The sequence below is a fragment of the Corythoichthys intestinalis genome, chromosome 9 (assembly GCF_030265065.1).
Source record: "Corythoichthys intestinalis isolate RoL2023-P3 chromosome 9, ASM3026506v1, whole genome shotgun sequence".
Taxonomy (NCBI): Eukaryota; Metazoa; Chordata; class Actinopteri; order Syngnathiformes; family Syngnathidae; genus Corythoichthys; species Corythoichthys intestinalis.
This window is the reverse complement of record NC_080403.1, coordinates 21,373,149-21,385,310: the sequence shown is the minus strand read 5'-3', so window position 1 is coordinate 21,385,310 and position 12,162 is coordinate 21,373,149. Positions and strand designations below refer to the sequence as shown.

Sequence of the window (12,162 nt, the reverse complement as noted above, 5' to 3'; positions counted from 1 at the left end):
TACTAAAATTTAACAGTGACTTCTGTTATAATTCTATGTAGCACTTTTGGCAATTTCTATCATGTCTTGATGACTGCACTTCATGGCACTTCAGCTCGCAATTCAGTTTGACTTGAAAGTAGTTCGTTGAAGTGTCCAATTACAAATTAATAAGGTCAATTGATAAAATTAACTTACCGATGCAATATTTGAGTCAGGGAACATTTCTTTTGTTAATTCTGAGAAGTGTTGAGCAATAGTTGCAGGCAAATTGTGTTCGGCAACAAATTGGCAGAATAAAATCTCCGCTTTCGTCACTTTTCATTCTGCAGACTTGATCTTTATGACCAGTGTTGTTAATCTTACTTTTAAAAAGTAATTACAATTACAAATTACTTCTCCTAAAAAGTAATTTAGTAACTCAGTAAAAAAGTAGAAAGTAAGTGTAATTAGTTACTTGGCAAAGTAACTAGTGTTACCTTTCATGTTTTTTCTTTCATTTTTTCAAATCAAAAAACAGTAACATTTGCTATGTTTGGAAGTCATTTGATGTTGTGAATCAACTGTTAAAGTTGTTAAAATTGCTCCCGTTTTTGCATTAGTTCCCTTCTGTCTACTTTCGACATGTGAAAGTTTTAAAACTGTTTCATCATCTAAAGATAGATTCATGTCAAGATTTTGCCGATTTAGGAGTGTTTTAGATAAAAAGTTACTTAGGTTTGCTAGGAAGGTTCACTACAACAGAACCTTTCTGAGAAGTCTACTGCTTTAAAATGGCGGCTGTTTACTAACACCGCCGAGTCTGTCATTTCGCTTGTAGTTCTATATGCATGTGATATCTAGGCGTAGATTGTAGGCTGTTGGCTACAGTCAGGAAATATTGGAGCCATCTAGCCTAGCAACGCTATTGCTTCAGCGTCGCAACAAACACTCTTCTCTCTCCGTGTCCTTGACTTTTCTCGCGTCATTCAACCAACATAGTAACGCATAGTAACGCACACTGTCTCGTTGCCGAAACGGTGTCAAAATCTGAACGGAGAAAAAAAAACTTAATCCACGAAAAACGTACAGATTTTGAAGGTACGGCGTACACATTTAAAAATCTGTGCTCCCTTATACAAATTATGCCGAAACGATACAACTTGACAGGTATGACATAGGTATAGAAAAATAGATGCTAGATGCTAGCTCCAATGGATTTCAGTGAGGACTTCCTATCCAGTTTTATAATTATATCGAAAGAGTAAACAGGCATATTGATGTGTCAAGAGGCACAGGCCAGATTGTGGTCGTTAAAAAATGATTTATTATTACTTTGCGGCCTGGTAGCAAATGTGCTACGGACCAGTACCGGTGGTTGGGGATCGCTGCATTGGTGTATTGGATAGAGAGGCATTGGCTCTTCCTTAGAAGTCTGAACATTTCATATTCATGTATCAATCTGCTCATCTGATTGTTGTCATGCTTGATTTCATTCATCTGCCCTCTATTTCATCTCCTCCACCGCCGTTACGATGCATCTCTTAACACCAGCTTATGTCCTTCCATTTCCTCAAATCCATTCGGATCTAATCGAGTTGGGAGTCGATGCCGCTCCATAGTATTATCATATAAATGCCATCTTTGAGCGGCCCTAGGCAAATCTGCCTCGAGGCCGTCAGCGAATTATGGCGGCATGGCGGCGGCCGTCAAGCGAAATGTGACTTTTTTTCTGTCAGTTAAATTAACTTCCGCCTTCAGCTTTCTATTGGGATTTTTATTTGTTTTGACGGTGTTTATTAGCGACTCACATCAAGCTCATTGTCATGTATGGTGCCTTCTTAAATATTCCATTAATTTCACACGAAGGCTTAACATTGCAATTCCTATTACATTAGTTGTCACCCAGGCGCTTGCTCTGTTCGTCCCATTTTAAGACTGAAACTAGTTGTATACTAGTAGTAGTAGTAGTAGTAGTAGTATATTTATTTAAAATTGTGTTTCACTCTAGAGGTGTCCCGATCGATCGGGATGCTGATCGATCGGGACACCTCACGTCATTTTCAAAGTATCGGAATCGGCCATGCCTTTTTTTTAATATATAATTTTTTTAAATTAAATCGTAATCTAATTGTATTTAATGTTACAAACATAATGTTACACTCATCCAGAGTTTTTAGTTTAAGCTTAAGGTAGGGTTATCAAATTTATCCTAATAACGGCAGTAATAATTTTTTTTAAAAATGTATCACGTTAGAATATTTAACGCAAATAAAGCATGCGCTGCACGACCCACTCACGCATTACCTCGCTCAATCCATAATGGCGCCGTTTTACCTATATGGAGATATAAAAGGCAGCGTAAAATGAGTAGAGTGAATTTTGGCAGCCTTTGGAGCCTTTTTTGAATTGACTAAAGCCTTACAATCCCTCTCCCTATGATTAGAAATATCATAGGAAGCAATGTGGGGAAGCAAGGTAGCAATTGATCTTTTTCTTTACACTTTATGTTATTTCCCAACGCAGAGAAGATATATCAATTGGTTGCACTACGCACAGTCATGGTTCCACTTCCCATCATGCATTCGGGCATGGCTGGAGTATCATTGACTGAAAGCTCAACAAATACACTAGATGGCAATATTTAGTCACAATATACAAAGTCACAAGTCTTTCTATCCGTGGATCCCTCTCACAGAAAGAATGTTAATAATGTATGTGTCTTGAGGATTTATTGTCATAATAAACAAATACAGAACTTTTGTACTGTATGTTGAATGTATATATTCATCTGAGTTTTATTCATTTTTTTCTTAATGCATTCCCAAAATGTATATGATTGGGGAAAATTATCGGGAATGATTGTAATTCAATCGGGAGCAAAAAAAAGCAATCGGATCGGGAAATATCGGGATCGGCAAATACTCAAACTAAAACGATCAGGATCGGATCGGGAGCAAAAAAACATGATCGGAACAAACCTATTTCACTCTTGGTAAGTTGCCTTGAACAATTAGCTGTACAACATTTCAGGTGGCAGGAATGTACTAACCGAGCCGTAAAAAGAGAGTCACGACACTGTTCTCGCCGCCGGTTGTCACGTGGTTCATGTGGGGGGTGAGTAGGTCCAAGCACAAGCAGAGCTGTAGTGGTTTTCAATGGAAGTGACAGCGGTAATTGCGACATTTATTGAAAAATTTATTAAATCAAGTATCTAAGTACGTGTTTGATTATGCCATTGCATTATGACATATACGTAAATGCTAGTTTTACATTTGGAGTGATCAGGCGACAACTGAAAACTATGTAAACTCTAACGCAGAAGGGAACTTTCCCATGTTGTGGGGTAAACATATGTTTCTGTTAGCATGAGCACGGGAAATTGACTTTTACATTGAAATGCAAGATGATTTAGGTTTTTCTTTTTTCACAACTAGAATACCGTTTTTCTTGAGAATGTCTAGATTTCCTTGATTCATCTACCTGTGGTAATATATTAAAGATAACGCCATGTATAACATATTTTGTTCCCAAGTTCTAAGTGGCAGTTCCAAGCTTGTTTTGTCGCAAAAACACTTCTGTTTCCCAAAACGTTTGGGTTTGTGGTCACGACTCACGACATTTAAAATTCTTTTTTTTCCACTTTCTACTGCTTATATATATAATGCTTATATACTGTATATGTGTGTGTTTGTATATTTTCTTTTTTATTTTATAGATTTAGTTTGACCCTAAAACACAAAGAAATGACATTTAACAAATATTTCCTGCATAACTTAACTAAATTTTGAATGTAGCCTCTAATTTTAGCAAAACCAAATCTGTACCTCTTTAAAGGCATTTTTCATTTTGGACCCAAGCAACACAAAATGATTACAAGACAGGAACAACATTTTATGATTTTCCTCAACATGGTGTAATGTATAACTTATTACCCTTTGATTAAAAAATAAATAAATAAATAAATAAATAAATCACATTATTTATTGAACAATTGGTGAAATTGGCGTCATGGTTCATTGTTTACACCTAACATTTTGTAGATCAGTGGCCTGTGATGGTTGGTTGTGCAGCATGGTTTCCCCAAGGACCAAGAGCAACAGAAAAAATGGATGGCAATGGTCAGTCATCAAAACATGAAATAAAAGGCTTTTTTTGTTTGTTTGTTTGTTTGTTTGTTGCTATTTAAAAATAGGCTTCCTGCCCAAAGCCAGCAGTCACCATCAGCGGGCACCAACAACAGCTTGATGTGGATTATGAAAATGGAACCTAAAAAAAAATAATATACAAGAAATTCGTTTTTTATTAAAAAATGGTGTCTATTATTTGTTGACATCACTTTTCAATCTATACACATCTCTTAAATATAATCATGTCACACATTTTGGTGTAAAGAATACAGGCTGTCATGTATTGACTTTCTACTCTTTCATGAGGGGGATACCTTAGTTCAAAGCTTCAAAATCGGGCTAATAAGCACGTGAAAGCCGGTCATCTACCAATACTCACAAATACAGATGAGTGTGCACGTCACAAACGGCCTCTGAAAGAGTTGATAATTTAAAAGAGGTAGTGACTTAATGAATTTATCCCTGGTGATACATTCCTAGTTAGCAGACTCAGCTTAAAAAGTAGGAGAAATCGCTCATCAACCAAGATAAAATATATGTATAATTACGCCACGCACATACAAATAATGCTCAACATATGCGTCAAAAAGAACCTCTGATGGAATACAGACTGTTGGAAATTCAAAAGGTATCTTTTTTTTCATCAACTTACCTCCAAATATACTTTACAGCCAGCCATTCGTATGAATGCGGTCCACCCTCGTCTAAGCCATGTTTGGAACTACCCGTGGCTCCACCACCCAAAAAACCCGGAAGTAAAATCGTATAATGGATCGCTATGGGAATGTTGTAACCCTCTTAATATATTGCACTGATACCGAGCATTGATCCCAGTCTTTGTTAGTATAGCGGCTTAGTATCTCTGCCTGTCATGCAGAGGACCAGTGTTCAATTCCCTAATGGGGAGGAGACCTAAAGTGATGGTATTTCCTTCTATTTATAAATATACCAAAACTGCTACAGACCAAAATGGCACTCTTTCAGTGTCTTTACAGACCTTTTTCTTTGCGTCCAGTTGTGTGTTTCCAAATTAGTACTGATTGGACAACAAACTATGGACAACTTCATTTTAAGAAGTGTTTCAAACTTCCAAAATGACCCAAAGTGTCTGTTATAAACCTAAATGGCAGACTTCCTACATCATTTGAGGCATGCATGTTTTCTACACACTTTTGTAAGTCTATTCATGATAACCCTACCATATTTTGTGTTGCCAAGTCAAACCCGCCTTGAGGTGCAATTTTCCAAAAATGCCCCCCCAAAAACGAATACCAAGCCAAATTTGAGAGTCCATAATGCTACCACAATACACCATATTTTGTGAGTTTTTGACTTTTGAAAAACTGCCTTCATTCACATGAAAAGGCAGCCTAGCATTGAGGCTTGATGCATTGAAAAAAGGAACACAATCAGGAAGAAGCTGTCATGTTCCTCAGCCCACGTTCTTAGATTTTTGTTCATGAGTGTGCTGAATGTGAATGAGGATCTCTGAAGCTTGATCGCCCGCGACCCAAACTGAGCACATGTGTTGGAGGACAATTCAATTGTTTGTCATCTTACTTGGCAACACTCGAGACGAAACTTCATTGTCTTTCAAACCCATTGAAAGCCGTTTCGAGAAAGTAATCCATGATCTTTTTTTCTAAGTCATAAGCGTCACGCACCGCTTACTTCAAGGCTGCCTGCAGTATCCAATAATATTTTGTGCCAACTTTTTACAGTACCGCAGGTCATTATTGGAAGTAGATGAGTTTGAGATTACCTTAACCAACAAGTGGATTCAGTGTCTTTTATTTTGGTACAATGTGATTAACCCTTTTAGGTACAGTGGCCACTACAGTGGTCAGCTATTCAAAAGTTGACACTTAAGATCTTGAACCCTTCATAGAGCAAGTGACCATTTTTGGTCATTTAAAAAAACATTATTTCGTCATGATCATAAATACTTTTATATATATTTATTAAATGTCTATAAAAACCCAATTAATGAAATAAAAGTGATAAAACCAGAAATACACACATTAAAACTAAAACACGTAACCTCTAAAATAGATTTTTTTTTTTCATAGTATTAACTCATTGCACGTCCAATTCATTCACACCAGGAAGACTGGCTGTGAATTCTTATCTTTCAGTGCCATAGAGGTGTGTGCCCAATTACTGATGAGTGGTTTAAAGTTGCCCTGCCCACTATAAAACACACACTTGGTAAGAATTGTCTTGATGAGAAGCATTATTTGAGGTGCATCATGACTTGGTCAAAGCGCTGTCTGAAGACCTGTGATCAAGGATTGTTGATTTGTATAAAGCTGGGAAAGGATATCAAACCATCTCTAAAAGTCTGGATGTTCATCAATTGACAGTCATAGAAGTTGCTTACAAATTGAGTTGTTTGGGAGTAACACACAACATCATGTGTGGAGGAAAAATGGAACAGCTCACCAACATCAACACCTCATCCCCACCATGAAGCATGGTGGAGGGAGCATCATGTTTGCTTCCTCAGGGCCTGGACAACTTGTAATCATTAATGTACGAATGAATTTAAAAGTTTATCAGGATATTTTGCAGGACCCGAGGCCTTCTGTCAGACAGTTGAAGCTAAAAAGAGGATGGATGCTGCAACAAGACAATCAATCCAAAACACAGAAGTAAATCAACTTCAGAATGGTTTCAGAAGAACAAAAAACCCGTTCCAGAGTGGCCAAGTCAAAGTCCAGACTTGAACCCCAATGAGATGCTGTGGCATGACCTAAAGACAGCAATTCATGCCAGACATCCAAGAAATCTGACTGAACTACAGCAGTTTTGGAGAGAAGAATGGGCCAAGATTAGTCCTGATTGATATGCCAGACTGATCTGCAGCTATAGGAAGCATCTGGTTAAAGTTTTTGTGGCCAAAGGGGTGGGGGGGCAGAAAATATTAAATGTGATGGTTCACTAACTTATTTTATGTTTGCATACTATCCCCATCAAAATATGAAAACCTGTAAATGTTTGGGTGGTTTTAGTTAAAGCAGACACTGTTTTTACATCACCGTGATTTTAACAAAGATCAGATCACATTGGATAGTGATTTTATGCAGAAATGTGAGAAATTCCAAAAGGTTCGGATACTTTTTCATGCCACTTCACTTGGTGTAACAGAAATAATTTAACTTGGATCTCATGGCAATAGCATGGCTACAATAAAGTAAAGTTTGTACCATTTATGTACCTGGATGGTAAATGGAATACAATCTTTAAAAGGAATTAAAAAAAAAAAAACAACATAACTTGGTCAGAGTTTTTCAACACCTGCTCATGTTCTTATACACCAGGGCGCTAACGCAAGCGAGCAGAAGCTGCCAAAGTCATCGTGTCTTTTAGAGAGCCAACACCACCATCTGCTGCACTGTCTGGAAAAAACTACTGTATGTGAATCCCTCCAAATTATTTCCCCTCCTTCCCGCTTCTTTTTAAACCTTCTGACATGTATTCCCCTCCAGGCTCATGAGTTCATAGACGAGCAGCTTTACGAGCAGAACTATTTAGAAGCTGTGATGCAGAGCTTCCCCGCCCGCAGAGTGTCGGTGAGTAGTCGTGACGGCGCAACGCCCACCTGCTGTGGCGGCAGGGCCAAGAGGAACGCCGCCTTGCCCAACTCTGCCCGGCAGCCTGGACCCAACCAACAGAGTCCCTTACAAGAGCTCAGCGCCATCCACATTCAGTGTGCTGATAGGCCGTCGCATTCCACCAGGTGAAATTAACAATCGTGCGCAATCCTAACCCTGGCCTTGTACCCAACCCTAACTTGACCCATATCCCTTAAAGAAGGGGTGTCCAAACTTTTGGGATCTTCGGGGCAATCTTTGGGGCAAGATTTGGTGTGGTAAAAATGTGGGGGGCCGACCTTGGCTGACATCCTTTACGTAGAACAATATATTTAAGCAAATTTTAGCAAGCCATTCTGTGTGTCACATTTGCTTTATTATTTTTTTTGAATCAATAATTTCAACAATATTTATTTATTTTTATTTATTATATTTTTTAAATTAATAATTTCAACAATAGCGGCACGGTGTCTGAGTGGTTAGCACGTCTGCCTCACAGTTCTGAGATCAAGGGTTCAATCCTGGGCTTCGGCCTTCCTGTGTGGAGTTTGCATGTTCTACCCATGCCTGCATGGGTTTTCTCGCGGAACTCCGGTTTCCTCCCACACCCCAAAAAAATGCATAGTAGGCTGATTGAACACTCTAAATTGTCCGAAGGTATGTGTGTGTGAATGGTTGTATGTCTCCTTGTACCCTGCAATCACAGGCGGAGTTTGACCTTAAGGGCAGGGGTGGCACAACATGTTGATGACCCCGAAACGCAGTGTCTGCAATAAAATTAACTTTCAAGAATATTTATAATAATAAGTTGACAATTATGGAGGTAGATTTGTGTCTTAATTATTCAATCAAAAAAAAGTTGTTTCAATCAAAATATATATTTTCAACCAAAAAAAATGTTGCTTCAACCAAAAAATGTGTTTTAATTAAAAACACATTTGAAATTTAAAAAACAAAAAAATGCATGTGAAAGCTATTTTTCTTTTGATTTTTTTGTTTTTGTTGTTTTTTTGATTGAAGCAACTTTTTTGATTGAAGTAATGTTGATTTGTGTTTGGGCCACATTTTGGCTAGAACATTTTTGTCTTTATTATTCAATCTAAAAATAAGTTGCTTTTCAAAAAGAAAACCACTTCAATCAAAAAATATCAATCATAGAAAAAGTTTTTGAATGCGAAAAAATATTTGGAATTGAAAATTTTGCATTTGAACACTTAATTTATCATTGAAAAAGATTGAAGATTGCTTTGATTGAAGCAATCTTTTTTGTGTTAGGGCCATATCATGATTAGAACATTTGTATCTAAATCATTCAATTCCAAAAAAAATTTCAATCAATTTTAAAAAAATTATATGCAAAGCAAATGACCGTCTAAGGTGCTCGAAAAATAATTTTGACCCATTACAAAAATATATATATTTTTGTTCATTCCATTCATTTTTGTTGTAGTTTTATTGCTTTACAACTCATATATAAATATATATATATATATATAGGAAAGTCAAATAAATGCAATGACACTTTTCGGCCACCGGGGGAGGGGGGCTGGCCCACCTGGCCCCCCTTAAAATCCGCTTATGTCTGCAATTGGCTGGCAACCAGTTCAGGGTGTACCTTGCCTACTGCCCGTAATTAGCCGAGATAGGCTCCAGCAGCTCCGCGACCCTTCATGATGAATGAATGAATTTTCAGCAGTCTTGCAACTAGCCTTTGGGGCATTCTCTTTCAACACTCGGGCTGTTGCAAAATACTGCTTCTGTAAAATTAAACTATCTTCAAGTTGCTTCAATTTCTTGCTACGTATCTTCCCTGTAATCTTATCATACATGTCAGCGTGTCTTGTTTGGTAATATCGCCTCACATTGAACTCTTTAAAAACAGCGACTGTCTCTTTGCGAATAAGGCAGACACAGTTGTTGCGTATTTTAGTTAAGAAATAGTCCAATTTCCACCTATCCTTGAAGCGTCAGCCGTCGCAGTCAACTTTCTTTTTTTTGTTGTTGTTGATTGTCACCATTTTAGAAAATTGGAACTAAAGGGTCACACGGGGAAATGTTGCTTAGAGTGCTGCTGCCTTTTAGTGGGTAAATGAGGAGCAGCATTTAGTGTGTAAGTTACTTAATATGCTGGTAGCGGTATTGCTGACCAATTTATTAAGTCTGCGTGCAGGCCAGACGTTATTGATTTTATGACAGAGGCTGGGGGCCGGATGAAATTTGACAACGGGCCGCATTTGGCCCCCGGGCCGGATTTGGACATGTCTGCCTTAAAAGGAAGGACAACACCTTCATCATGCGGATCCCTGTTGAAGTAATTTTGATTACCGGTAATGGATTGAAAAAAAACCCCACAGAATTGCATTTTCCGGAATGTAATCGTGAAGAAAAAGGTAAATAAAAGCCAGTATTTCCAGAAAGTGGCTTCCCAACTTCTAGCCAGAAATTTTATCAATTTTAGCCAGTAAATGGCCCAAATCAACAGGAAGTGACCCAAAAAATTGTATTTAAAAAAAATAGTATTAAAAAAAAGAAAAAAAGTATTCCAGATTTCCCGCGATTCCTTGTGACACACAATTAAGACTGGGCAATGATTACAATTTTTAATCGTAATGAATAGCCTGGACTATGATTAACTGCAATTAATCACATTGTCATATGCACAAATCAATAATGAATTCAAAAGTATACCTTGTATACAGTACTCTTACAAAGTGTAGGCTTGACTTCCTTCTTCCTGTCCTATCAGTTGTCTAACCCCTACATGGTGTCCCCTTGGTAAAGAAAGTCAGAATGAGCTTGTAGTGCTACTTATATCTAGGTAGCATATGAAATACAACTCATATACTGTATACATGTATGTATATGTACATGTAGATGTATAAAAAGACCCATTTGGTAACTTCCATTAAATTATCGTGGCGTTACTTTGGCCATATTTTTTCTAACATTTTTTTACCATCTTATGTTGAGACAAAAATCTACATGAAAAAACGTATATGTAAATACTGTATATAATTATACTGATCTGTTTTATTTCGTTTTGTTTTAATTGTAGTCGTTCAAAACTCAATCTGAAAGCAGACGACATTGGCAGGCTCAACTGCAAGGGCGGTCGGCTCACCACAGCTATCGTCAGCCTCCCGTCACCTCCTGTCCTGACCGCACCAGACGGCGATAACCTCCACGGCCCCCCCATCCACAGGCCACCGCCACCCTCACCCGGCCCCAGCATCCAGACCACCACCAGCTCGGCCAACGTCATTAAAGTGTCTGCTCTGTGACCCACCGAGGCCTTTGTAAATATGAGATGGACAAGGCTGACCACTCACAGTGGAGGCTTTAAGAGACACTGCGGTGCAATGCATATCAGTCCAGCCGGTAGCGCTGTTTAGCTTCTACAAAGTCTACTTAAATAGTTTAACGAATGTTTTGTTGTCTGAAAAGTGTTGACTATGCTTACTTGAATGTTTTTATTCTGTGTGTCTTGTCAAAAAAAAAAAAAAAAGTAAATAAAAATAAAAACCATATTCCTCCCTTGTTCTAATCAACCAATAAACTAAATTTTATGTCATAAAACTGTGACCAGTCTGGGGTGGACGCCACTTCTCCGGGTAAATGTACCTGTCGTTCTGTTTGAATCATCCAGGTCAATGAGATTGTTTCATAATTTCCATTGCCTTTTTATAAGCAACAAACTGCTGAATGAATATGCTGTATGAACAAAAATATTAGGGCATCACTGCACTGAGAAGTTGTTTTTTTTTTAAGTGGTTTTAGTCTCATTGTATATTGTTTGTGTTGAGTGTGTGTGCATCACAGTGGCTGCTATACACTGTCCCTGTAGGGGAGGGGACATAATGACTATGTTATTTGCAATGGTCCAAAATGTGCATTTTTATGGTGTTTTTGTCTCCACTTTGTTTTTCAAATAGTTATTGTCAAACAAAAAACGGATTTTTTTCATTCGGATAAAAACACCCAAATTGGGGTTATACTGTATATGGCTAAATATTAAAACTGATGGCATTTTTTTTTTTTTTTTTTTTTTTTTTTGAGTTGGAACAAGCATCAAATGTAATGAAAACTGGTGAACATTATTTTTGTTATTAACTTATGTACGTCATTCCATCAGATCCCATTATTTGCATATTACTGATGTCAAGAAAAAAGCATTCCTGTGTTATTGTATAAACTGAAAAGTTGGGGGGGCCATTGTGACAAAACTGATGAAAAGTAAGACGGGAACGACTTAACTTGTCACTTGTAATGCAGAAAACTGAATGAACATCTGCTCGTTTGTCATTTTTTTAAAAAGTCTTGGCTTGGATGTTTGTGTTGCTGTTGTTTATCTGCTAGTATGAATGTGTGCGTGTGCGTGAGCACGTGCGGGTGTGTGTGCATAAGTGTGACTGTCACTATGTTTGTTCTGACACTAGTGTCAAATGACCATTAAACTCTGCTGCAACTGTCAATATTTGGTT

At 37.8% G+C, this 12,162-nt stretch overlaps 1 protein-coding gene across 2 annotated transcripts in view; it reads left to right on the top strand.

Annotated features, from left to right (window-relative positions):
- Nucleotides 1-12,162, top strand: part of LOC130921820 (potassium voltage-gated channel subfamily D member 3-like) — a 132,204-nt gene extending 120,042 nt beyond the window's left edge. Inside the window, exons 5-7 of one of the 2 annotated variants that reach the window (XM_057846119.1) lie at nucleotides 7,409-7,501; nucleotides 7,577-7,827; nucleotides 10,737-12,162. In XM_057846119.1, coding sequence (XP_057702102.1) covers nucleotides 7,409-7,501; nucleotides 7,577-7,827; nucleotides 10,737-10,962 — 570 coding nt within the window. In that variant the 3' untranslated portion in view covers nucleotides 10,963-12,162. Of the gene's footprint in view, nucleotides 1-7,408; nucleotides 7,828-10,736 lie in introns of both variants that reach the window. The other variant, XM_057846118.1, reaches the window with a different exon arrangement.